The sequence below is a fragment of the Sciurus carolinensis genome, chromosome 6, assembly GCF_902686445.1.
Source record: "Sciurus carolinensis chromosome 6, mSciCar1.2, whole genome shotgun sequence".
Lineage (NCBI taxonomy): Eukaryota > Metazoa > Chordata > Mammalia > Rodentia > Sciuridae > Sciurus > Sciurus carolinensis.
Window position 1 is genome coordinate 98,540,075 of NC_062218.1, and position 25,336 is coordinate 98,565,410.

The following is a 25,336-nucleotide window of genomic DNA, read 5'->3' on the forward strand; positions in this document are numbered from 1 at the left end:
GCGGCACAAATATACCAAAAGGATAGTAAACATGAAATGTATTTGTTTCAGGAACTGAGCAAAAAATCAAAAAAAAAAAAAAAAAAAAGCACCAACAGCACTACCAATATCACCACCAAGAAACCCAACCCTGCAATCTGGTTCCTTTCTCAAACAAACTAAACATTAGAGCCTACACAAAACAGACTTCTAAACCCTATCACAGAAGACAAAGAAATGTACCCAGTACATAATAAAGAAACATGAAAATACATTTTACAAAATCAACAAGTTCTCAATATGTTATTTTTAAGGATTAAAAACTCAAATGTTTTTAATAATCAGAAGGACTAGAGGGTCTATGAAAACTACCAAATAAGCAGATAATAACAACACAAAAAGTCCCAAAATTTCATCTTTAATTCGTCTAAGTCTTAGAGGAAGAGTAACAGAATGAAGTCAGCAGTGTGGCAGTGGAATTTGACCTGCAGGCACAGTAAAGGGGCAGGCAAGTTAAGGTGTGTCTGCTGCTGAAAGAGGAAGGAAGGACAACACCTTGCATTCTTAGAAGTGGAGGTGTAACTGACTCAACTCAGTTGAGGGCAGGATAACATGCAGGTGTGTGTGGCCAAAACCTAGAGTCACTCTAACCCTGCTCTCTGCTCCAAACAACCCAGAATTCCAATCTTTTTTCAACTTGACAACAAAAAGACAAGATTTTTGTTAAGAAAGTTAAAAAACAAGCAAAGGACTTGAACAAACATTTATCCAATGGAGAGAAATTGCTGATCTTTAAGCACATGAAAAAATGTTCAACACAATTAATCATTATGGAAATACAAATAAAAAACAATGAGATATTACTTTACACCAACTAGAATGGCTATAATCAAAAACAGAAAATAACAAGTACTGGCAAGAATGCGGAAGAAACTAGAATCCTCATAGGTTGCTGGTGGGAATACAAAAAGGTTCAGCTGCTATGGAAAATAATTTGGCAGTTACTCAAGAAGTCAAAACAAAAAATTACCATATGACCCAGCAATTCCACCACACTGAGGTATATGCCCAAGAGAAATAAAGTATTTAAACAAAAACTTGTGAATGTTCATTGCATTATTTGTAACAGCCAAAAAATGGAATGCAGATATTCATCAACTGATGAATAGATCAAATGTAGGATATTCACATAATGCAATATTATTCGGGCAAAAGAAGAAATAAAATATTGATATCTGCTACAACATGAATGAACCCTGAAAACAAGGTAAGTGAAAGAAGTCACACACACTAAGCCACATTATTATATGAACATACAGAACAGGAAATCTACAAAGACAGAAAATAGATCAATGATTGCTTTGTGTTTGGCTAACGGTGGAATGGGCAGTGACTGCTTGAGAGGTAATGCATTCCTTTCTGGAGTGATGAAAATATTCTAAAATCAGTGGTGATGGTTACGCAACACTGTGAATTTTATAGTACATGAATTTTACCTCAATTTTTTAAAAAGAGGAACTGTTCTCAAAATGTTGCACGACAAGGGGTAAAGAAAGGGACAGCAAAACTGTCTGAAAACAGGTCCAGACAAGCAAGTTTCTAGAATAAACTATTTTCACCAGCAAATCAGTCTGTATTCCACCCAAAGACTTAGAGTAATACACAAACTGGCTACGGTAAAATAAACTGGCATTTATTTCTGAAAATTTCTGAAATTTTATGAAAATTAACTTCAATGTTGTAAGAAGCAGCACTAAGCATTTAGATTAATGTGTTAATATAGTAAACTCTAGGAGAGCCAATGGACAAACAAGGGCAAGGAAATTTCTATGTGATCACATTATTACTTTCCAATCAAGTAACATATTTATACAACTAAAAAAACAGAGATATGGCAACCGGAAACCCATAAAAGGACCTGGAGACAGTGAAAATAAGCAAGAGCTCAAAGCCCGCAAGCACAGATGCATGACTCATAGGCACCGCCTGGGCTGATTTGTATGGGTCAGCAGAGGGCAGAATTGGAGAACTACAAATATGCTCCCATATCAAAGGACTATTTATAACTTTCCAAAACCCCTAGTTTTCTTTTCATTAAGTAAAAGAAAAACTCATAGGTATACCTGTCTAGGTCACCAAAGCAACAAGGATCTTTCTTTGTTCATAGCTCTGAGTGTTCTGAAGGGTACTGAGAGGTCAGGTCCACATCACCCATTTCTTTATTCAGCCCGATACAGGAATTAGACCATGATGAAATCACTCTATAGACCAAACGTCACGACTGTCACTTGTCCCCAACTCCACACCCACCAAGTTACCAAGGAACTGGGATAAACAGAATGGAGTTTTAATATGCTATTTGCTCTGATCTAAGTAGCTGACATAATACCAATTAAATTTATAATGACACTGGAGTAATAAAAAGCCCTTGGCACAATTCTCTTTGCAAACATGATTCAAGGGGTGGTTTTCATTTTGCTCTTTCTTCAACTTCCAGACGCCAGGCCATTTAGAAACCACTCATAATCTCTTACCCAAAAGAGTTAGTGTCTGGATGTTTATCATTTAATAAGAAAAGGACCGTAAATATTAGATGGCCCAGACACTCAGACTATCCAACCACTGCATAAGAATCCCCATATCTTTAAAAGTAAAAATAAATGGTATAAAGGCTGGAGTTCAGAACCTGGAATCCTGGGTTCCCACTCTGATCCCCCTCATTCTCTGACTCTGGCTCTGAAAAGAACATGTGATTGCCATTTTCAAAACATGAACAGAGGCAACCAAGTTCATGAGATGGCTTCACCATAGAATTCATGGCTATTAGGAAACAAGAACAACAGTTACCACTGACCTGGTGTCACTTCCATCCTTAAACCCATAGAATAGCCCTACCCATGGCTATATTTACACTTCACAGAGGTGTCACCAAGCCCTTTGGCCACATTTACATGGTGTATACTGAAACTATCAATACTGGATTCTTTAAATAAAATACAGAAAGTTACATATTTTTATGGACTACCCTACAGCAATTGACATGAATGAGCTACACAGATTTACTAGGGTGCATAGAGTTCAATAATCTGCTGTTGAATGAAACAAGGCAAACTGCCAAATACAGGATGCATATATAACCTGGAATAGGGAGACACAGACCAAACTCTTGAAATAGTAAATGCTTTGAGCAATGGAGGTAAGATTAGCATAAGGGTCGGAGAGATGTTTCATTAAGTATTGTTTGATTTTTGCATAAAACACACATGCACCAAAATAATTATAAAATGTAACATTCATTAAATCTGGGTGGAAAGTACACGTTTGTTAATTTAACTGTAGTAAAAATTGTGTATAAAATAGCATTTGTCCTTTTTTATGCTTTATGCTGTGGAGGGGCTGTAGTACTGGGGATTGAACCCAGGGTCACTCTACCACTGAGTTACATCCCCAACCCTTATTTTAAAAATTTTATTTTGAAACAGGATCTCACTACACTGCCAAGGCTGGCCTTGAATTTGTGATCTCTCTGCCTCAGTCTCCTGAACAGTTGGTATTACAGGCACGCAAAACCTCTCTCTGGCACCTTTTATCTTATCAGCACTGGGAGGCAATATGCTCAATTAAAAAACAGTCGCTAAGCATGTACCATATGTAAATATTTAGTGAATATTTACTATGTGACAGGCATAGTACTAAGTGATTTGTGTATGAAGTTAGAAGGCAGGTGTTTCTTTACAAGAGATGCTTATTCTCCTTGCCATTTTCATTAGCTATAGTTGTTACTGCTCTTGAGAAGACCAGTATCTTTCCTAAAAGGCACAGGAGAAGAAACCATGGCTCTGCCTCTTTGACTCTACCAGGAGCTGATTGCATGCAGAAGGCACAGATTTCTTTGGTAAGTCTTGATAGGTTCTGGCTGCCTCTGCAGAGAAATACCTGTGGCTGTCCCACCCTTCCACAGATTTGTGAATAAGAACATATACTTTATATACCTAACTCTGGATCAGTATCAGAAACCCGTTATTGCTACAAACTAGGCCTCATCTTTTAACCAAATCTTTATCAGTAAAAAAAGGCAAAGGATATTAAAAAGATGAAATTTTTTTACATCCCTCTGCCCAACTTTTAATTGGCAGTGTCAGAGTTCAAATTCATTATGCACATCAGAGCAAAGAAAAGAGTAACTAATACTTGCTAAGAACCCTTAAGATAAAATCAAAAATTATTCTAAAAGGAATAGCTCCCTAACCATGGAGGGCATTGGTCACAATCCTTCAGCATGGACTTTTTCAGCAGACGATTGCCCCAGTGGATAGTCACTCAGTTCTCTGGACTCACACTGTACATTGTCCATATCTCTGAAAGCACTTTACACTCACTAAAGAGACCCAGGGTTCAGGTCACAAACCTGAACTTTCTCTACCTTTTTCCCTTAGTTGACCTAATCCAGTACAATATTTTAGATACCACCTATAAATTGACAATTTATAGCAAATTTTAATTTTATTTCAGTAGCCTAGAGTTCTAGATTTATATATCCAATTATCTATTCACACCTCTACCTGCATGTCAGTATCACAAAGATAACATGTCCCAAACCAAACTTACAATTTGCTTTTAAAATTAGTTTTGAAATTTGAAAATGACTAGAGAGAGCTGGGGATATAGCTCAGTTGGTAGAGTGTTTGCCTTGCAAACACAAGGCGCTGGGTTCAAACCCCAGCACTGCAAAAAAGAAAAAAAAGAAAATAAATAGAGAACATTGATCTATGAATTAGCAATAGCACATCTATTCCTACAAACATGTGGAATGTCTGCAGCAGTATAATCTCTGTGGAGTTCACATGGAATGCTCTGTGCAAATCAGTGAATGAATCACACTGGCACTGGGAATAGTTACTTGCCCAGAATAGGTAATACACAGAAAAAGTGAATAGAAGCAATGCTGATTTCATTCATGTTAACTTCAAATCCTTTCCCATAAAACTTTCCAGGCTAATTTCCCATTGCAACACTCCAGGACAACTATCAGTCCACTTCCAGATTTCTGTCCACACTATTTTTTTTTTTTTTCCTGTGCCTTGTGCTTGCAAGGCAAGCACTCTACCAACTAAGCTATATACCCAGGCCTTGTCCACACTATCTTTGATTTGAAATACCTTTTCTTCTCAGCTGCAGTTCCATCTAGCAAAATTCCAACTAACTTCCAAAACTCAAGAGAGTCAGGTGTGATGGTGCATGCCTGTAATCCCAGCAATTTGGGAAATCTGAGGGGGGAGAACAACTTCAAAGGCAGCCTCAGCAATTTAGCGAGATTCTGCCTCAAATTTTTAAAAGGACTGGGGATGTGGCTCAGTGGTTAAGTGCCCCTGGGTTCAGTCCAAACAACAACAACACAGTTCATGAGAAATGCCTGCTCTCCCATGAAACCATCCCAGACCTCTCCGACTGGACAGTGAAAATTATGAGGAGGAGGAAAAAAGTATGATCCCTTATCACAAATCCAAAGCTTTAGTCTTTTTAAACCCCTCCCTTTCACCCCTACACATCTTATCTTGTGACACATCTTATCTCTACCTTAAAATCTATCCAGATAGGGCTGGTGTTGTGGCTCAGTGGTTGTGGCTCAGTGGCTTAGCACACGTAAGGCACTGGATTTGATCCTTAGCACCACAGAAAAATAAAGGTTTACTGTATCCATCTACAACTAAAAGAGAAAATATTTTTTAAAAAATCTATCCAGGGTCTGACTACATCCACTGCCACTATTCTGGCACCAAGCTGCCAATATCTCTCACCTAGATAATGCAAGTTTTCCATCTGATTAGAGAATGAAGCAGGCTGGCAACTTAAGAAATGTCTTAAAAGCAAGTGTTCCCAAAGCCTATGTAGTCTAAATACTCAGATCACAAAGCTGTAAATACAAGGTTCTATATTAATATAGGGCTTTCCCAATAAATTCCCATGTCCTCCTTCCAAGAATCTCTAATTAAAAACACATTTTTTCTTTGGTGTTAAAAGTGGTCAAGTTCAGACACCCTTCACACCCAAAAACAGAACGGTAAAAAGGAAAGGATTTTGGATGAAACTTTAGTATACAAAATCAGTAAGCTCTCATGAGTCAACAAAGAACATAAAATACTAGAAATGTAACAGAAAATCTGATCCTGATTTTCATACTCAATCACTACTAAATACATGACAAGGGTTAAGAAAGGCATTTAAATCATTCCTTCAGTGATCTTCAATAACTTTACAAATAAGTACTATTGTTATCTCTACAGTTATTTATTAGGAAGAAGTCAAGGATCAGAGAGGTCCAGAGCCAAATCAAAGTGGAGATTTTATACAGGCAGTATGGGTTGTATTAGTCTCAAGTGTAGTTAATTCTGTCAAACAACCTGATTCTAAACAGTTAAATTAGGGGACAGTACTAAAGAGATTTCTTTTTTTTTTTTCTCTACACACTAACTCTATTTCTAACCACTTCCCTCCCTCCCTCCCTCTCTCCCTCTCTCTTATAGGTTAACTGCACATTTCCACTGTCAAAAGCCACATTAAAAGACAAGCAAAGGCCCACAATTGCCTGGTTAATCTCTAGCACAACCACTGAATCAGAGCATGCTCTTTGAGCCCCCAGGCTCTGGCTCAACACTGTAAGTGGATGTGGGTACACAAGCCCTATGGGGTTTGGTAAAAGGGAGAGTTCAAACAATGTTCTTGTCAGCACTTTAAACAAAAAAATCCATTCAGTGAGAATGGCACCATGTTCCTTTTGCCCTTTCTCCCTAGGAACTAAATTAAACAGATTACAGACAGTGGCAATAGCTGGTCTTAGAACAGCCTTCCCCTTATTTGTTATTTTTAGCAATTTAGTCCGACAACGCCTGACAACTAAACATGCCTAGAATAGCTAAAGGGAGGGGGGATTATCAGATACTACCGGCAAAAAAACACACTAGTCATCACTTCCTCCAACCCTAAGAAAGAATCATTTTCCATGTCTTTACAGCATCACAGTTTGAGCCTTTAGAGTGACATATAAAAACAGAGTACGTATGAAACACCAGTGGAAACTGATAAGGTTTCCTGACCTGGAGTGCTGTTCCACCCTCATGTGTTTTCCTAAAAACAAAAGCAGAAGCAATTGAATTAAACTGTTTTATACAAAAGTGAGGAGTACAATGGCTCTGTGCCCACGGTGGAAAAATTCCCTCATAAGATGATTATGTACCCAAAAGAATGGCTTCATGAATAGTGATGGAATTCAAATATTTTCATTATGCTGGTGACAGGTGAGAGATCTGTTTGAAAGCAAGACAAAGTGAGACTGAAGATATAATCAGCAACACAGAATCATCCCCATTTTGTTTATAAAAGAAATATAGAAAAATTAATTGAAAAATGAATAAACAGGTAAAATAAAAATGGTAAAGCTCTAAGAAAGTAATGCAACTTCATCAGATTAACTGAAATTCATAAAATATACTGTATAAAAGATACATCTTACAAAATGCAAGGAATCTAATCATTATCAACACTTTCTAAACAGAGACACGCAAGTCAACATTCTAAGTATCAAGTATTTTATAAGACAGTATAGGATAAAGCACTACAAATGAATAAAATGATGTCTTTATAGGTATGTTAATTTATGTATGTAAAGTAAGTTATCAACACAGTTCTAGCCAAAAGTTTGCATCTCTAAAACAGGTGATGCCTAACAGATACTACCTTTAAGCCATCACATGTACATCTCTGTGACTTAAGTACTACTACAAAGATATCAAAAGAGATGCCATCATCTTGTATTACATTTTAGATGGCAAAGCTGTAGGTACACAACTAGTTTTATTTTTGCTTCAAAAATAGGGTTCCAGGGCCTGGGATTATAACTTAGTGGAAGAGTGCTTGCCTTGAATGTGGGAGGCACTGGGTTCCATTCTCAGCACCACATAAAAATAAAGATATTGTGTCCATCTACAACTAAAAAATAACTAAAAAAGAAAAAGAGGGTTCCAATAAATCATTTCAAGTAAAGTAATGATCTGGACATGAAAGGAAACAGTGAATTAGTTTGAGGGTTTTTTTTTTCTTCTGTCTTCTTTTTTTTTTGCTTCTTTCCATCTTTTCATTTTAAGGAAGCATTTTTGTTCCTAAAGTGGCAGTTCAGAAAAAGATCAAAGCTACAATGATAAACTAGATTCAAGTGACTGCAATGACCCTAAGAACTTCTAATTCAATCCTCTAGTTTTATAGATGAGGAAACTAAAGCTTAGAGAATAGCAACCTAGAACTAGAATCAAACTAGTTCTAGAACCAAGGATTCCTAAATTACTATGGACTTTTAAATTAGAAATTTAGGGTAACGAATGCTCTGCTGTAAATCTAACAGACTTGGTTCAAAAGTTAATTCTTTGAATTTTGTTCATCTGATCTGACATATGTACCATGATCATTAATATAGGTATGGCCTTCCCCACACTGAATACTGAACAACCTTGCTTTTTCTGGCCCATATCTATAATTTCAGGTTAGAGGACATCTGTGATGTATGAAGAGAGCTCATCAAAGGAAGAAGCCAGTGTAAGGAAAAATACATGGATTAATTTCTCCTTACCATACAGTTACAAGAACAGGGGGTATGTAATAACATGAAAGTAAATTCAAAGTCTAATTCATCGAAAGAAATTACTCTCTAGAAGTCTGAAAATGACTTGAGGAATTCTCAGGCATGGGGAGAGAAGGATAAGGACATATATTTATGGTTAGACACAGAGAAAAGTATTACACCATATAAAGAATATAACAATGAAGGTTAAGGTCAACTTTCTGAAGCATTCAAAGAGATAGTCTAATGTGGACACAGCAAGTACTCCAAGGAGAGAAATAAGACACTGTAAATGTATACGGGAAGAAAAGAATAACTGAATCAAAATGCAAAAGACTGAACTCTTGGCTAACTGGAATTCAAACCCAATTTCCACAAATCTTTTCCCTTAAATAAAATGAAGATGCACCATCAGGGAACATATCAAAACAAAGCTATGTGTATATGTGCATGTAAAATGTCTGTAAATATGTATTGTACAGATAATTAAATAAGTTATCTAATTAAAAGCATCACTCTATATGAACTGTTCACATCTAAGTTCTCACACCAAAAATATTTCTTTTGAGAAAATAAAATACATCACAGATAGTTTACATTTGGGCAGATTTTAGAATGCAGATTGCAACACATATACGCAAAGGCATTAATAATACTGATAATAAGGAATGATCAACCAGAAAAAGAGCACATATAGGCTTGTGGGGACCTATTCCTACTCTTCTCTGAAAACCACAAAAGAGGATTCTGCAGCTACATTGAGCCCTAATTCACCAGGACACAGAGATTATATATAGATAACCATAAACTCTGGGGTTTCCAACCACCAAGATCTTTCATACTTAAATCTAAAATAGCTAATAACTATTTTAAAACAAACATCCATTTTTATAAATGTTGAGAATGCAAATGAACTCCACAAAGACATAAGTATTCATATCTGAAATCCTAACACATGTGACAATAAGAGAAACCACTTGACCCAAGATTCCCCAAGTCAAAACAACACAGAAAAGAGATTAAGTTGGCAACTTGCATTTACTTTTTTAAAATTAAAAAAGAAAAGGCAAGGACTGGAGTTGTGGCTCAGTGGCAGAGCGCTTGCCTAGCATATGTGAGGCACTGGGTTTGATTCTCAGCACCGCATATAAATAAATAAATAAAAATAAAGGTCTATCAACATCTAAAATAAATATTAAAAAAAAAAGGCATCTATAAGTGCCTCCTATCTAGCTACTACTACTGAGGATGGAAAATTAGCAAGAGGGTAAAGACATTTAATACTTTTTCCAAAACTCAAATGAGGGTTAGAGGTGGTCTCTGAACAACAGCTCTCCAAGCAAGAGTCTGAGATAAACTGTACACTCTGAGAGTATCTCAATTTGTTAAGGATAAAAATGGACTATCTGCCTGCTACTTGTATATATAATGGGCTACTAGACAGAAATGAACGTGAACAAATCACAATATCAGATAACAATATGTATTTCAAACACATGTTGAGCAAAAGAAGGCAAAAAAGAATATAGAGTGATTTTGTTCACAAAGTCCAAGAACAAACTAAATTATGTTGTTTCAGAGACACATTATAGGCAGTAAAACTGTTTTTTAAAAAGGAAATAATTATCATCCAAGTTAAGGTAGTAGTTACCTGCAGAGCAGGCAGGGATGGCAGTGTAATCAGGGAGTAGACACAGAGGGGTTGGGGAGGGGGTAGATCACTGTCTTGCCAATATTCAATTGCCCAGCCTGAAAAGCATTACAGGTAGTTATTTGCTTTATAATTATTGATTCAGTTATATGCATTATTGCATATTTCCATAAATGCTCTATTTTACTACAAATAAAATTTTAATGGATTCTGAACTTTGAGTTATGCAAGCAGTTGAACCATTTGGATGCTTCTTATAACAACAACATATCATTGGTTCTGCTCTCACCATCAGTCCTCTCTCCACTGAAAACACAGATAAGTATCAGTGCCTATCGTATAGTAGTCCACTTCACATTACCTCCAAACAGGGATCCCATGATACACATAATAGCACCAGCTCAAAAATGCAGTACCTATGGCAAAACTGAACATCCACCCAAATGCAACCCATGGTATGGAAAAAAATAACCCTTAAGAGGCAGAATAAAATTTCTTCAATCATGGGAATTCCTCCAAAACATGTTCTCATCAGAATATCAGAACTAACCCAACTGCAGAGTGTCACAGGCACCTCCTGTCAAGTTCTCTCATCACTTTTCTTCCAACTTAAGTTCAGGAACCACTGTGTGACCAAACTGTCATTTCTGTGGGAGAGTCAGGACATTACAAGTCAGGGCTTTACATAATGTTTTTTTAGATTTTACTGATACCCTGGACTGGAGAACTATTTCAACAACCCAAGAATTCCAACACTATGTATCAGAAGCAGCACTAAGCCAGGGACAGAAGGTCCTGGGTTTCCTTATTCTGTCATTGCTGAGTTAACTGGAAGGTGGAAGGGATGGTAATCCTGCTGAGAATAGAGGGGAAGGATGGTGTTTAACCAGTATATGCATGTGCCTAAAATATAAGAGACTTTGGATTGAAGCCAGATTAGCCATAAGTAGTAATTTTTTGGTCCACACCTGAAACAAGAGAGAACATAGTGACACATGGGAACAATGGTCTAAATGTGTTCACACATATCACTTAGAGTTTACAGCTACCTCTAGGATTCACAATAGTGGAAAGTCTAGTTCATCTGAATGCTGAAGTTAAGTTTTCAAAACTGCAAAGAAGGTCACTAAGTAATTATTTCCTTCTTAAATTCAAAAGAGTAAGCAAAAATGTAAGATGCATTTTTCACTCTTCAGAAGACACCAATCTCTTCAACCAATAATTTTAACTTTAAAACTGAATTTCATCAAAAAGATTTCTTTATAGTAATGTTACACATCTTTTTTAAAAAACTACTTTACAAAGAACAATGAGACTCACAAAATTCATTATTCTAAATCCCAAACAATTATGTTTATGTTTCTGGTGGAGTTTTTTGTTGTTTGGTTGGGTTTTGCTATTCTAAGGTTTCAAACCAGAGCCCTGTGTAGGCTAGGCAAGGACTCCACCATTAAGCCACATCTCCAACCCTTTTTTAAACTTTTATTTTGAGGCAGGGTCTCACTAAATTGACCAGCTCGGCCTTTAACTTGTGATCCTCCTGCCTCAGCCTCCAGAAAAGCTGAGATTACAGGTCTGAGCCACCAAGCCCAGTTTTATTCATGTTATTTTTAAAACCTATGCTTTTATATCTTTTCTAATAACAATGTATGCTACATTAAATATTATATACACTTGGTATCTCATTTAAGAAGTTACTTACTATTAGTATTTTTTTGGTACTGAGGTTTGAACCCAGAAGCACTTTACCACTGAGCTACATTTCCAGCCCAATTTTTATCTTTTATTTTGAGACAGGGCCTCATTAAGTTGCTAAGACTGGTCTCAAACTTGCAATCTTCCTGCCTCCAAACTGCTGTCTTCCTGTCTTCCAAACTGCTGGGATTGTAGGCATGCGCTACCATACTTGCTTACTATCAGTATTTTTAAAAAATAAAGAACCTCCTCAAATAATGACATAAATAACATGGTTACTCTAACATCCCAAAACCACTGTTTTGTATTTTCTCATGAACAGTACTAACATCGCTGATCTACTAGTCACCATTTTGATAACATGGTTATAATTTTCTCCTAGAACTTGATCTATCATCTTTATAAGGGAAAAATAAAAATATATAAAATACTATCATATTGTAATTCTGTTATGAAAATGCTTCCCAATTAATTTCATTAAAATGATTATGGTCATTTTACATACATACATTTTACATACATGCTAAGACAGTGATCGTCTTATCCTTCTGGTAAGGAATATCATTCCCTATCAAGAGGACCCCATCCCTGTCAGTCAACCTACTAGTTATCAAAAGCCAAACAAATTTTAAGTAAGTTTTGCATTCATTTTAAAAAAATGAAATTAAATAAATGGGGGAGTGGATCTGAGGACAACACAGCAAGAACAGAGCTGAATAAAAGGGAATCTAAGAAATAACCTAAAGATGAGCCCTCAGGTCAGAGAACCTGAAGAACTATATCATAAAAAAGGTCTGTCCACAGTGTCATTCATACAGACTACTGGTTGGAGGTGAGGAGGCAGTGGACTAATTAATAAAACAAGTTAACACTTTTAATTAAAAACTGGACTTATAGCCCAGACCAAAAAGAAATTTACTCTTTCCAAGATGAAAACATGTAAAAGGAAACAACCTGTGCTTTGTCTGCAAAGTTTTGTATAAATTATGTTTCTCCCACTTAATTGTAAGGTATGATGATGGGGATGATAATTATAAAGGATTAAGATGAAATAAATTGGGCTGGCAAGAAATATGAGGGTCCACAAGAAAATACTGTATTTAGAGGAGGAACAACTGGGATGCCTAAGAAAAAACAATTTAGAGATCTATATCAAACTTTCCAAGTAATACTGAAACTGGATTTTCAGCTTCTGTTGCTTTAGTGTTGCAGCAGACCCCAGCCTCCTGCCAGTGCCTCCCCCTTTTGGAGTCTTGCTCAAGAATTAGCTAAGAATGAAATCCATAGATGAGGAAGAGTGATACTGAGAGCAGGATTTATTTAAGTGAGAAGAAAAGAGACAGAGATCTTAAAGGATGAAAGGGAAACCAACAGGGGTTGTCATGTAAATGTACTAGTCTTGGGGATTATATAGCTACTGGGTAGGGGTACTAATCAATATCTATGCTAATCAAGTCTTGGAAAAGTACCAAGGCTGTTAGTCAATATCTATGTTAAGCAGGTATTAGCAAAGTTCCAATGCTACTGATCAAAATCTCTGCTAAACAGGTATTGGAAAAGTACCAACGCTATTGGTTCAGCCCATGACCTAATTGGCTGTGTCCTTGAGTCTGAACTTTCCTATAACCGCCATTCCACTCTACCCCTATTCCCATTTTCCCCACCAATCTGGAACAAAGGCTTGGCTGCAATGTTTGGAATGCTTCTGATTTATTTTCATGGAGTGGTCTTTATATTTAGGGAAAGAAAGCCTTAACCTATCCTGTCTTATTCAATAAGAAATCATCTTTGTGATTTGCTTCAACTAGTGATAGTTCATATTCCCAAATTCCTATACTGTGCTAAGAAGCTAAATGAATAAACAGGGAGTACAAGGAAGCAGCACGTAATTTAAGAAATTAGGGGCTGGGGATATAGCTCAGTTGGTAGAGTGCTTGCCTGTCAAGTACAAGGCCCTGGGTTCAATCCCCAGCACCACAAAAAAAAAAAAGAAATTAGAAAATGCTTCTTGGGAGAAGTAGCCCTATCCTAGATTCTGAAGGATTAGTAGATGGAGCTGGTAAAGGCAGAAGGACATGTTCAGGTGGAAGGAACTATCTTTAAAAGATCTACTAGAGGGGCTGGGGTTGTGGCTCAGTGATAGAGTGCATGCCTAATGTATGAGGCACTGGTTTGATCCTCAACACCACACAAAAATAAATGAGTAAAATAAAGGTCCATCAATAACAACAACAAAAAACCTACTAGAAACAAAGAAATAATAATAAATTACAAAAGTCAAAATCTCTGCATGGTTGGAACATACAGTAGAAGAGAAGGTAAAGGAAATGAAGGAAGACAAGAGAAATAAAAATAAGTCATTTCATAAAGAGTCCTGAAAGTATATTAAAATGTTTTATTTTTACTCTAGAATAATAATGAATTTTTACAAAAGTGAGTAAAATGACCGAATTAACATCACAGAAAAGTCATTCTAACTTAAATGTGCTAAAAGAACTAGAAGAAGGCTAGAGGTAGGAAAACCAGTTAAAATGCACTGTAGGCTGGACACAGCAATTCTGGAGGCTGAGGCAGAAGGACTACAGGTACGAGGTCAGCCTTAGTAATTTAGAGAGGCCTTAAGCAACTTAGCAAGACCCTGTATCAAAATTTTAAATAAATAAATAAATAAATAAATAGGCTGGAGATATAGCTAAGTGGTTGAGTATCCTTGGGTTCAATCCCTAGTTTATTTCAAAATATAAAACAAACCAAGGGCTGGGACACAGATAGCTTCCCTGAAGGATTAGTAGGAGCTGATAAAGGCAGAAGGACATGTTCAGGTGGAAGGAACTGTCTTTAAAAGATCTACCAGAGGGGCTAAGGTTGTGGTTCAGTGAAACACACACCCACTTTGTGCATACACACAGAAGCCAGGGAGAAAAGACCAATTAGTAACAATTAGACATCTCATAGCAACAATGGAAGCCAGGTCAGTGGACTGTGAAATGCTATCTTTAAAAGAACTAAGCAATTCCTAAAAACATAAAACACAACTCTGAGCTGTGTATGCAGTAATGAAGAACACCTGCACATCAGATAGTAGTCTCTATATACCACTGCTCACTGAATAGACTATGGAGAAATTTTTAATACCATCAAAGAAGGAGACCTCACATATTATCTCTCTCATCAACTAACTGAAAAGCAAAACAAAATCAGAAAATGAAAATCTGAACACTGTAATTAACATGTATGTAAATGAGTACACGGGTGGGTAAGGCACATGCACACATTTAGAGCTAAAGTTAACAAAACTATAAAGGTATAATAGCAGTAGAAAAGTAAATGATTGCTCAAGAAAGAGAAGGCAGTCTATAGAGGCTAATGTTGCTAAAAATACAGGTTGGGGCAGTATACATAGCCAGGCGCGGTGGCACGTGCCTATAATCCCAGCAACCTGGAGGCTGAGATACAAGAATCATGAGTTCAAAGCCAATCTCAGCAACTTAGCGAGGTTCTAAGCAATTTGGTGAGAACCTGTCTCAAAATAAAAAATAAAAAAGGTCTGGGGCAGGCCATATAGCCCATCTCGTAGAACGCCTGCCTCTCATGCTGGAGGCCCGGGTTCCAGTCCCCAGTACTCTGCGAATATGGAAATAACAAACAAAATAAACCAAAAAAAGGTCTGGGGATGTAGTTCTGTGGTAAAGCACCCCTGGAGGTTCAATCACTGTTATCCCCCACAAAAAAAGGTACATACATACCTAGTTTCACTGTGCTTTGCAGATAATGCATTTTTTCCAACAGCATGTGCTCACTTTACATGTATCTCTGTGTCAAATTCTGATAATTCTTGCAATATTTCAAACTTTTTATTATTATATCTATTATGGTGGTGTGTGATCAAGGATCTTTGTTTGATGTTACTATTGTAACTGTTCCCCCGCCTCCAGGTGCTGGGGATTCAACCCAGGGCCTTGTGCTTATGAGGCAAGCACTCTACCAACTGAGCTATATCCCCAGCCCCTATTGTAACTGTTTTGAAGCACTACAAACCATGTCCATATAAGATGGCAAATTTAATTGATAAATATTATCGACTGGCTGTTTTCCCATCTTTCCCCATTTCCTCAGGCCTCCTATTCCCTAAGACACAATACTGCAATAAGGGCAATGAATAACCCTACAGTGGCATCTAACTGTTCAAGAGAAAGGAAGAGTCCAATGCTTGCTTTAAATCAAAAGCTAGACATGATGAAGCTTAGTAAACAAGGCACATTGAAATACAAGATAGGTTGAAAGCTAGTCCTCATTACCAGTTAGCCAAGCTGTGTAAGCAAAGTCAAAGTTTTTGAAGGAAATGGAAAGTACTATTCCAGTGAACATACAAATGATAAGAAAGCAAAATAGTCTTACTGCTGATACAGAAGGTTTGATGGTCTGTATGAAAGATCAGAACACTCACAATATATTCTTAAGCCAAAACCTAATTCAAAGCAATCCCCTCTCTTCAATTCTATGAAGGCTGAGAGAGGTGAGGAAGTTGAAGAAGAGTCTGAAGCTAGCAGAGTTTGTTCCAGAGGTTTAAGGAAAGATATTATCTCCATTTCATGAAAGTGCAAGGTGAAGCAGCAAGTAGTAATATAGAAGCAACAAGTGATTCAGAGATCTCACTAAAATAACTGATGAGGGTAGTTACACTAAACACATTTTCCTCCTTTTATTTATTTTGCAAAAGGATCTCACTAAATTGTCAAGGCAGGTCTCAGAAACTTTCAATTCTTTTGCCTCAGCCTTCTGAGAAGCTGGAATTATAGGTGTATACCACTTTACCCAGTCAGATTTTCAGTGTGACAAAACAGCTTTCTATTGGAAGACACTATCTGGGACTTTCATTGCTAGAGAGAAAAGTCAATGTCTGACTTCAAACCTTCAAAGAATGGGTTGACTCTCCTATGAAGGGGTAATGCAGCTGTGACTTGAAATCGAAGTCAATTCCCATTTATCATTCTGAAAACCCTAATGCCCTTGAGAATTAAACTAAATCTATTCTGCCCGTATTCTATGGAACAACAAAGCCTGAATGACAATAATCCGTTTACAATATGGTTTACGGAGTATTTTAAGCCCAATATTGAGAACTACTGCTCAGGGGGGAAATAAAATTCCTTCCAAAATATTACTGTCCACTGACAATGCACCTGGTCACCCAAGAGTTCAAGATGATATACAACATTTTTTTTTCATGTCTACTAACAAAATATCTACTCTGTAGCCCATGGATCAAGGAGTAATTTCTATTTTCAAGTCTTATTTAAGAAACATATTTCATAAAGATATAAGCTGCCTCAGATGGTGTATCCTCTGATAGATCTGGTGAAATAAGTTGAAAATCTGAAAGGATTCACCATTCTAGATGTCATTAAGAACAATTTGTGATTCATGGGAAGACGTCAAAATACCAACATTATTAGAAGTTTAGAAGAAGGTGATTCCATCATACATGGCTTTGAAAGATTCAATATTTCCATGGAAGAAGTAACTGGAAATGTGGAGGAAACAACACAAGAACTAGAATTAGAAGTGAAACCTGAAGATGTGACTCAATTACTACAATCTCCATAAAACTTTAACAGATGAGGAGTTGCTTCTTATGGATGAGCAGAGAAAATGGCTTCCTAAAAAGAAACCTACTCTTGGTGAAGGGCCTGTGGAAACTACTAAAATGACAACAAAGGATTTAGAATGTTACAGAAACTTAGTTGACAGAGCAGAGGCAGAGTTTGAGAGGACTGACTTCAATTCTGAAAGAAGTTCTACTTTGGGTAAAAATGCTGTCAAACAGTATCTCCTGCTACAAAGAAATCATTCATTAAAGGAAAAGTCAATCAATGCAGCAAACCTCATTGTCTAAAAACTGACATAGTCAACCCAACCTTCAGTAACCACCACAATGATCAAGCAGCAGCCATCAACAATGAGGCAAGACCCTCTACCAGTAAAAAGACTATGACTTGCTGAAGGTCCAGATTATTGTTGGCATTTTCCAGCAGTAAATTATTTTTAAACTAAGACTTCTTTTTAGGGTTAACGCTATTATTGCACACTTAATCAGACTGCAGGATGGTAAAAAGAAAAAATTTATATGCACTGGGAAACCAAAAATTTGTGTGACTCATTTTAACACAATATTCATTTTATTGTGGCGATCTGGAACCAAATCTGTGAGATCTCCAAGGTATGCCTGTACACTAAATGCAAAAATAGTACTTGTGCAGTAACTGTTAAGGTAACAGAAGATGCAATGGTGGGAGAAATGGAAAACAAGAAATAAAATATAAACTAGATTTATATTACTAAAGCAGAAAGTTGCCAGATAAAAGAGTATATATTGCATAGTTCCTCTTTGAAAAACAATTATGCATGTGTATGTGAATGTACTTATATAAACACAAAAGAAAGTTTGGAATGATTCATAACAAAGTACAGAGGTGGGGCTGGGGTTGTAGCTCAGTGGTAGAGCACTTGCCCAGCATGTGTGAGATACTGGGTTCAATTCTCAGTATCACATACAAGTAAATGAATAAATAAAGGTCTATCAACATCTTAAAAATATTTTTTTTTAAAAAGTATAGAGATGACATATGGAAGCATTCAAGGGAAAGAAAAATTTACATTTTCATTGTTTACTTTAATAATGTCTTATATTTTGACTTTTTTCTTTTTAATATTTCATTTATAATATAAATGACATGTAAAATTAAAGAGTAAAAAGAAAAAAAGAACTAAATTAACTTCCAGGATAGAAGTTAGATTCTCCTGCTAGATTTTTGTAGCTATAATCAGCATTTTAAACATGTACCCAAACCAGTTAACCTGCTTCTATTATATGAAAGCTATCAGAATACTTTACAAGTATTTGAGAGACTTCACAAAAGGAAACTTTTGGAAAACAAAATTCCTAATACTCTGCAGCAATTTTACCTAGGCAAGTGTTATACCACTGAGCTACATTCCCCAGCCTAATTTTTTTTTAATTATAAAAGTTAATGCATATTTGTTATAATTTATTCATCACAGAGATTATAAGAAAAAAATCACTTATCCCCATGCCCCATATAATTTCCTTAGGGTAAACAGTGTTAACAATTTAATATATAGCCACATACATATCATTTTCAATATCCTTACACAGATCTTTCTTTTCATAAAACAAGAACTATATAAAATTACCATTCTGAAAACCCTAATGCCCTCACTGCTACTTATTAATCAGGAAAATTTTCAGAAACATATACCTAGTTGCAAAAACACAGTATTTGTCTTAACCTAGATATGAAATACTTTTAGGGGGTTTTTCTGAATATTTTGTTTCTTGTGAGTGAAAACACAAGATATAAAATTTACACTGGCCTGCAGGCCTGTAATCCCAGGGGCTCAGGAGGCTGAGGCAGCAGGATCTGGAGTTCAAAGTCAGCCTCAGCAAAAGCAAGGCACTAAGCAACTCAGTAAGACCCTGTCTCTAAATAAAATACAAATTGGACTGGGGGTGTAACTCAGTGGCTGAGTGCCACTGAGTTCAATCCCTGGTACCCCAAAAATAAATAAATAAATAAAAGATATAAAACTTACTCTAAAACCGTTGGGCTGATAAAAGTAATACAATTGGATACAATAATTACCTGGCTACCACAGGCCAACAGTTTTTTCTTCACTAGGTTTCTCGCGGTTTGCCACTTTTGTTTTTACGATGCATCTTTCTAGATTTTCTCAAATCTGTCATTGAGTTTGTTTAAATGATCAGACAAAAATAAGCCTAAGAAATCTATGATACTACATACTATCAAGGTGCTGCCAACTCAGTGCCCTGAAAAATCCCCAGGGATTACAGGGGGCGGCTCCCCAATTCAGCAGAGAGCTGAGTCAGATTCTAAACCAGTGCTCCAAATAATACAGAAATTAGATAAAGTGACCTATGAAATCATAACACATCCACCCCCACCTTGGGAAATCTTAATCCCTAAGAAATAATTACCAGTGGTTTGTCCAACCTAACATTTACTATACACAGGATGGACTTTTCACCAAAGCCCAAAATGAACACTGCACCAAGTTTTAATATGTAAGGAAACTATAGTAATAAACTCCAATTCCCAAAGATTTACTAACTTATTCTTACCTATCATCTTTCTCCCTAACTAAAAAGAAAATATGTTTTCTTCACTGAAGCACCATCCTTCAGTTAATTTGTTATAGCTCACTTCTTAGTTCTTGTCTAGAACCTAAAGTAAGTTAAAGGAATGCATAAGAGACACTATATCAAGAGCCTTTAACAACTGTTAACATTACCCACACTCTTCCCCATCCTCCACAAGCCACTACCTACATGGTTTTAAATATGCACTGCTCCCTTGTTGATGGTTTTTAATAAGCAGATATGTCCAAAGGCTATGGAGAAAATACATTCAGATTAATAGCATCCTATCTTCGAAACTGCCCACAACTCCAAAGAAGAAACTGTTTTGCTTTATACACTGCCATGAATATGACTTCACGGCTCTAACATAAACAATAAATGTGATATTTTCACTTCACATGTCACAAGATAATTACTTTTTCATAAAAGTTGACTGCTATTGTCTATATTCACTCAAACCTTACCTCTAATTCTTTAATTTTTTCTTCTGCTATTTTCTGTTTCTCTAACAGCTGATTGTGAATTACCTCCTTGGACTGAAGAATAAACCTACAAAACACAAAAAGTTGAAAATTAATACACATGACCACTGTATTTGTCAAAATCAATAGCTATATACCACAAATATTAAGAAAACTTAAAGGATAATATCCCAATTCAGGACAAATAAAATATACTGATATATTAATGTAATAAACTCAGAAAACCACCACAGGTTTTAAATTTTCTTAGCTAAGAAGGAATAAAAGCTTAGAAGTACACTCTGCTTTCTAGTTTAAGAAGGGAATCAGACTTCAAGTACATTCATAGATACAAAAGAAGTATAAGAAATATAATGCCCTATAGCTTATTTGTTATCTAATTTAGTTTTATCTAGATTTTTTAAAGTAATATTTATAAATTGGAGCTTCCCTCCATCTTTTTCTTTCCTTTTTTTTTTTTTAACAGCAGTAACTCATGACCTTTTAAAGTCACAATCAACTACTGTTAAGATCAATGCATTAGTGTTATATGAGTTCCTCACACAAAAAGCACTGAATAAGCCCTACTATCTTTTATTATTATTTCCAGAGAATATAATACCTCTGAAAAACTCAAAATGCACAAGTGGAAAATTTCAACTTTTTCCAACATAGGCACATTATTTGCCACTGATGAGGGATGGAAATATGGGAAAGCTTCTTTAAAAATTAACACTGAATCTGTTTTGTGGCTTTATGTTCATAAGTTTTGCTTCAGGGAAAGGAAGAACAAGCTAGCTGTTTCAGTGCTCAAGTCAATGAACTGAAGGAGTTCCCTTCCACAGGAACCAAATTACTCAATTACTCAAACCTCTTTCAGGATTATCTAAGCTAAAAAAGATTTCATTAAAGATTATAATTAATCAGATTATTTCTTCTCTTTGCACATAGAGATCAGCAACAAAGAACTAAATAACATTTCTTAACAAAAAAGTCATATCAAGGTAGCAATATGCAATTTTCCGTGCCAGCTCTACAAAAACAACACTACTCGTTAGGCTCTCAAGCAGAGGTAATGTGTTATCACAGATATAAGACAAATAGAGAGAGTTCAAAAAGAACACCTAGCTATGCCCTGACATTTTGGGAAGAAATTTTCCTTCCTCATGAATACACCTTGTCACATATATTAATAAAATCTGGTGAACTACTTTTTCATTCCACTAATTATTAAAGTCACACTCCCAATATAGCTATCCCAGATAATTTAACCAGTGATCCAAACTTCAGTAGTAACTTGCAAAACAAAAAAACTTGCTCATACATGTACTGGAAAGGTTGACCATATTCATGCAAAACAATTATTAAATCTAAGTCGCCAAAGAACCCTTGGTGTCTGAAATGTTCTTACTTATTGGGTCCAAGACACAGGTGCTATTTTGGATAAGACTACAGTGAATTTTTTTTTCCCCCAGAACAAAATCATGCTAGTATTTGAGAAGAAGAATTGTTTTGAACTGCATTAGGTCTCAGTGACACCAAAGAAAAGGTATTATAAAATAAGAGTTGCCAAATTGTATCATTGTATGCATAACTTCACCAAGTCTTTTAGCCATGAAAATAATTTTCAGAGTAAAATATACATTTTTAAATAGCATTGATTGCTGGCCAATTAGTAGTATTCTCAAATAATAAGTCATCAGACATCAAATCTTTATTAGTGTCTGGGAAATTTTCAAAGCTAAGATTAGAGGTCAAGTCATTACTTATGTGGCCTTTAAAAAGAAAGTATCTGCACAGATACTAAATCCCTTGAGCAGAAAATAAAATTACTAGAAAGCAAGAACACTAACAACAAAAACATGTTTTTCCATGGTCACACACCCCTGAGGTAGTTATACTGGACTGTGCCAACTTTAACGGCCTGAGGCTGGCCAACCTACTACCGTAAGCCTAAGGCATTTCAGTCATGAAAATTTTAAATAAGGATGAGTACTGTGTAAACTCAACTGTTTACCTGACTATGTAGTTACATAGTCAAAATTTACACACGAAAATTCATGAAAAATTTGGTTTAGTTCCCAAATCAAAAAATGGCATAGATGCACTATATGGAGACTGGAAAGGGCTCCAAGAAATGCCTAGATTTCTAGAAAAAAGTTGTTAGGAAACACCTTATCTGTTGTTTAAAAAGACAAATGTAGCTTAGTGGTAAAGTACCTACTGGGATTAATCCCTAGTACCACCAAAAAAAAAAAAAAAAAAACAACTTCTGTCATGTAGCTGTTTCATTCATTCATGCTTGTTACTGTACATCTTGTTTTAATACACCATAGCATATTTATTTATTTCACTCTTAATGGACATGTGGCCTACTGACAACTTGAGAATTTTTTAAACACCACTGTGAACACACAGGAATGTGTGTGCTTCCACAATCACACAACTAAGTTTGTTTAAGGTTATGTGTTTGGGAATGGAATTGCTGGGTCAGGGTATTTGAATTTTCAATTTTACTAGAAAACACCAAAATGTTCTCTAATTTTCATCACCAACGGCCCTGTTTGAGATTCCTATTGCCCTCTATTTGCATCACTGGGGACGGGCTTGGTAATGCTGAGTGAAGGCCCCCTAATTTGCTGTCCATTACAGCCAGCTGTTGGATAACTGCAGGTTCAGGGCTGATGAAGCAGGCTCTACCTTTAACATGCTGTTCTCCTAGGATTTTTTACTTCACCAGATAGACACTCATATAATCTACAAATACAGACTATTACTTCTTCCTTCCCAAAAAAATAAAATAAAATAAAAAGACAGTGAAATATCAGATTCTATTTTGAGATATATCATGATAATACAAATTGTAAGTTTTATTATCAAAGACAAATATTAGGTACATAATTTCTCCAAGAAGAGAATCTCACAGAGATCCTGATTTTTAATGAAAAGCCACATAGAAGAAAAAAGGATTCTGGAGTTCATGAGGTGCCACAATAGGCAAAATAAACCATGAAGAAGGATAGTATTCTAATACAATAAATGATATACAGATAATGTGCTTATAACACTCAGGATTATAGAACCTGGATCAGAGTTACTATTTTGTAAAAGGGCTCTATTTTCATCTGGAAATCAAAGTCACATGGCCCTATAAAAAAATGAAAGACCTCCCATGTTCACGGATTTGAAGAATATTGTTAAAATGTCCATTTTACCCAAAGGGATAAACATTCAACACAATCCTTATCAAATAAAACTTTTCACAGAACTAGAAAAATAATCCAAAAATTCATATGGAAGCACAAAAAGACCCAAATCACCAAAGCAATTCCAAGCAAAAAGAACAAAGCTGAAGCACTAAATTATTGATTTCAAGACGTACCACAGAATCACAGTAACCAAAACACCACCATACTGGCATAAAAACACACATATAGACCAAAGGAACAGAACAGAGATCCCAGAAATAAGCCTACATACCCATAGACTACTAATTTGTAACAAACACGCCAAAAAACAAACACTGGAGAAAAAAACAGCATATTCAATCGACAGTGCTGAGAAAATTGGATATCCACATGCAGAAGACTGAAACTTGAACCCTTTTACCCTATACTAAAATCAACTCAAAATGGATCAAAACCTAAATATAAGACCTGAAACTATTAGAAGAAAACAGAGAGGGAACACTTCAAGACATTGTAGGCATTCATACAAGCAATGATCTTCTGAATAGGACCCCCAAAATACAGAAAACAAAAGCAAAAATTGATAAATGGGATTATATAAAACTAAAAAGCTGGGCTGGGGAGATAGCTCAGTCAGTAGAGTGCTTGCCTTGCAAGCACAAGGCCCTGGATTCGATCCCCAGCACCGCAAAAAAAAAACTTGTGCACAACAAAAGAAACAACAGAGTACAAGGACAACCTACAGAATGAGAAAAAGTATTTGCCAACTATTCATTTTGACAGTTAATATCCACAATATATAAGGAACTAAAAATCTTTACAAAAAAGTAATCTAATTTTAAAATGGACAAATGACTTAAATAGATACGTCCTAAAAGAAGAAATACAAATGGAATATATGAAAAAAAACTTTTTTATATATTTTTTAATTGTCAATGGCCTTTATTTTATTTATTTATATGTGGGGCTGAGAATGGAACCCAGTGCCTCACACATGCTAGGAGAGTGGCTCTACCACTGAGCCACAACCTCAGCCCCTGAAAAAAATTCTTGATATCAGGGAAATGTAAATCAAAACACAATAATCTGGGGCTGGGGTTGTGGCTCAGTGGTAGAGCGCTTGCCTGGCATGTGTGAGGCACTGGGTTCAATTCTCAGCACCACATAAAAATAAATGAGTAAAATAAAGATCCATCAACATCTAAAAATACTTTAAAAAAAAAAAAAAAACACACACACACACAATAATCTCACCCCAATTAGAATGGTTATTACCAAAACAAAACAAAATACCAGTTATAATAAATGCTTGCAAGGATATGGAGAAAAAGGAACTCATTTACTGTTGATTGGAGTAAAATTAGTACAGCCATTATGGAGAACAGTATGAAGGTTTCTTTAAAAAAAAAACAACTAAAAATGGAAGACTATCCCACTCTTCTGGTATATATTCAAAGGAAATGATAACATACCAAGGACATACCTGCATGCTTATGTTTATTTTGTCACTATTCACAATAAATAAGAAATGGAAACTGGCCTAGCAGTTCATCAACAGATGAATGGATAAAT

The 25,336-nt window shown here is 35.9% G+C and overlaps 1 protein-coding gene across 1 annotated transcript in view; it reads right to left on the bottom strand.

Moving 5' to 3' along the window:
• Positions 1-25,336, bottom strand: part of Pfdn1 (prefoldin subunit 1) — a 62,227-nt gene that overhangs the window by 12,644 nt on the left and 24,247 nt on the right. Inside the window, exon 3 of the mRNA XM_047556857.1 lies at positions 20,580-20,664. Coding sequence (XP_047412813.1) covers positions 20,580-20,664 — 85 coding nt within the window. The remainder of the gene's footprint in view (positions 1-20,579; positions 20,665-25,336) is intronic.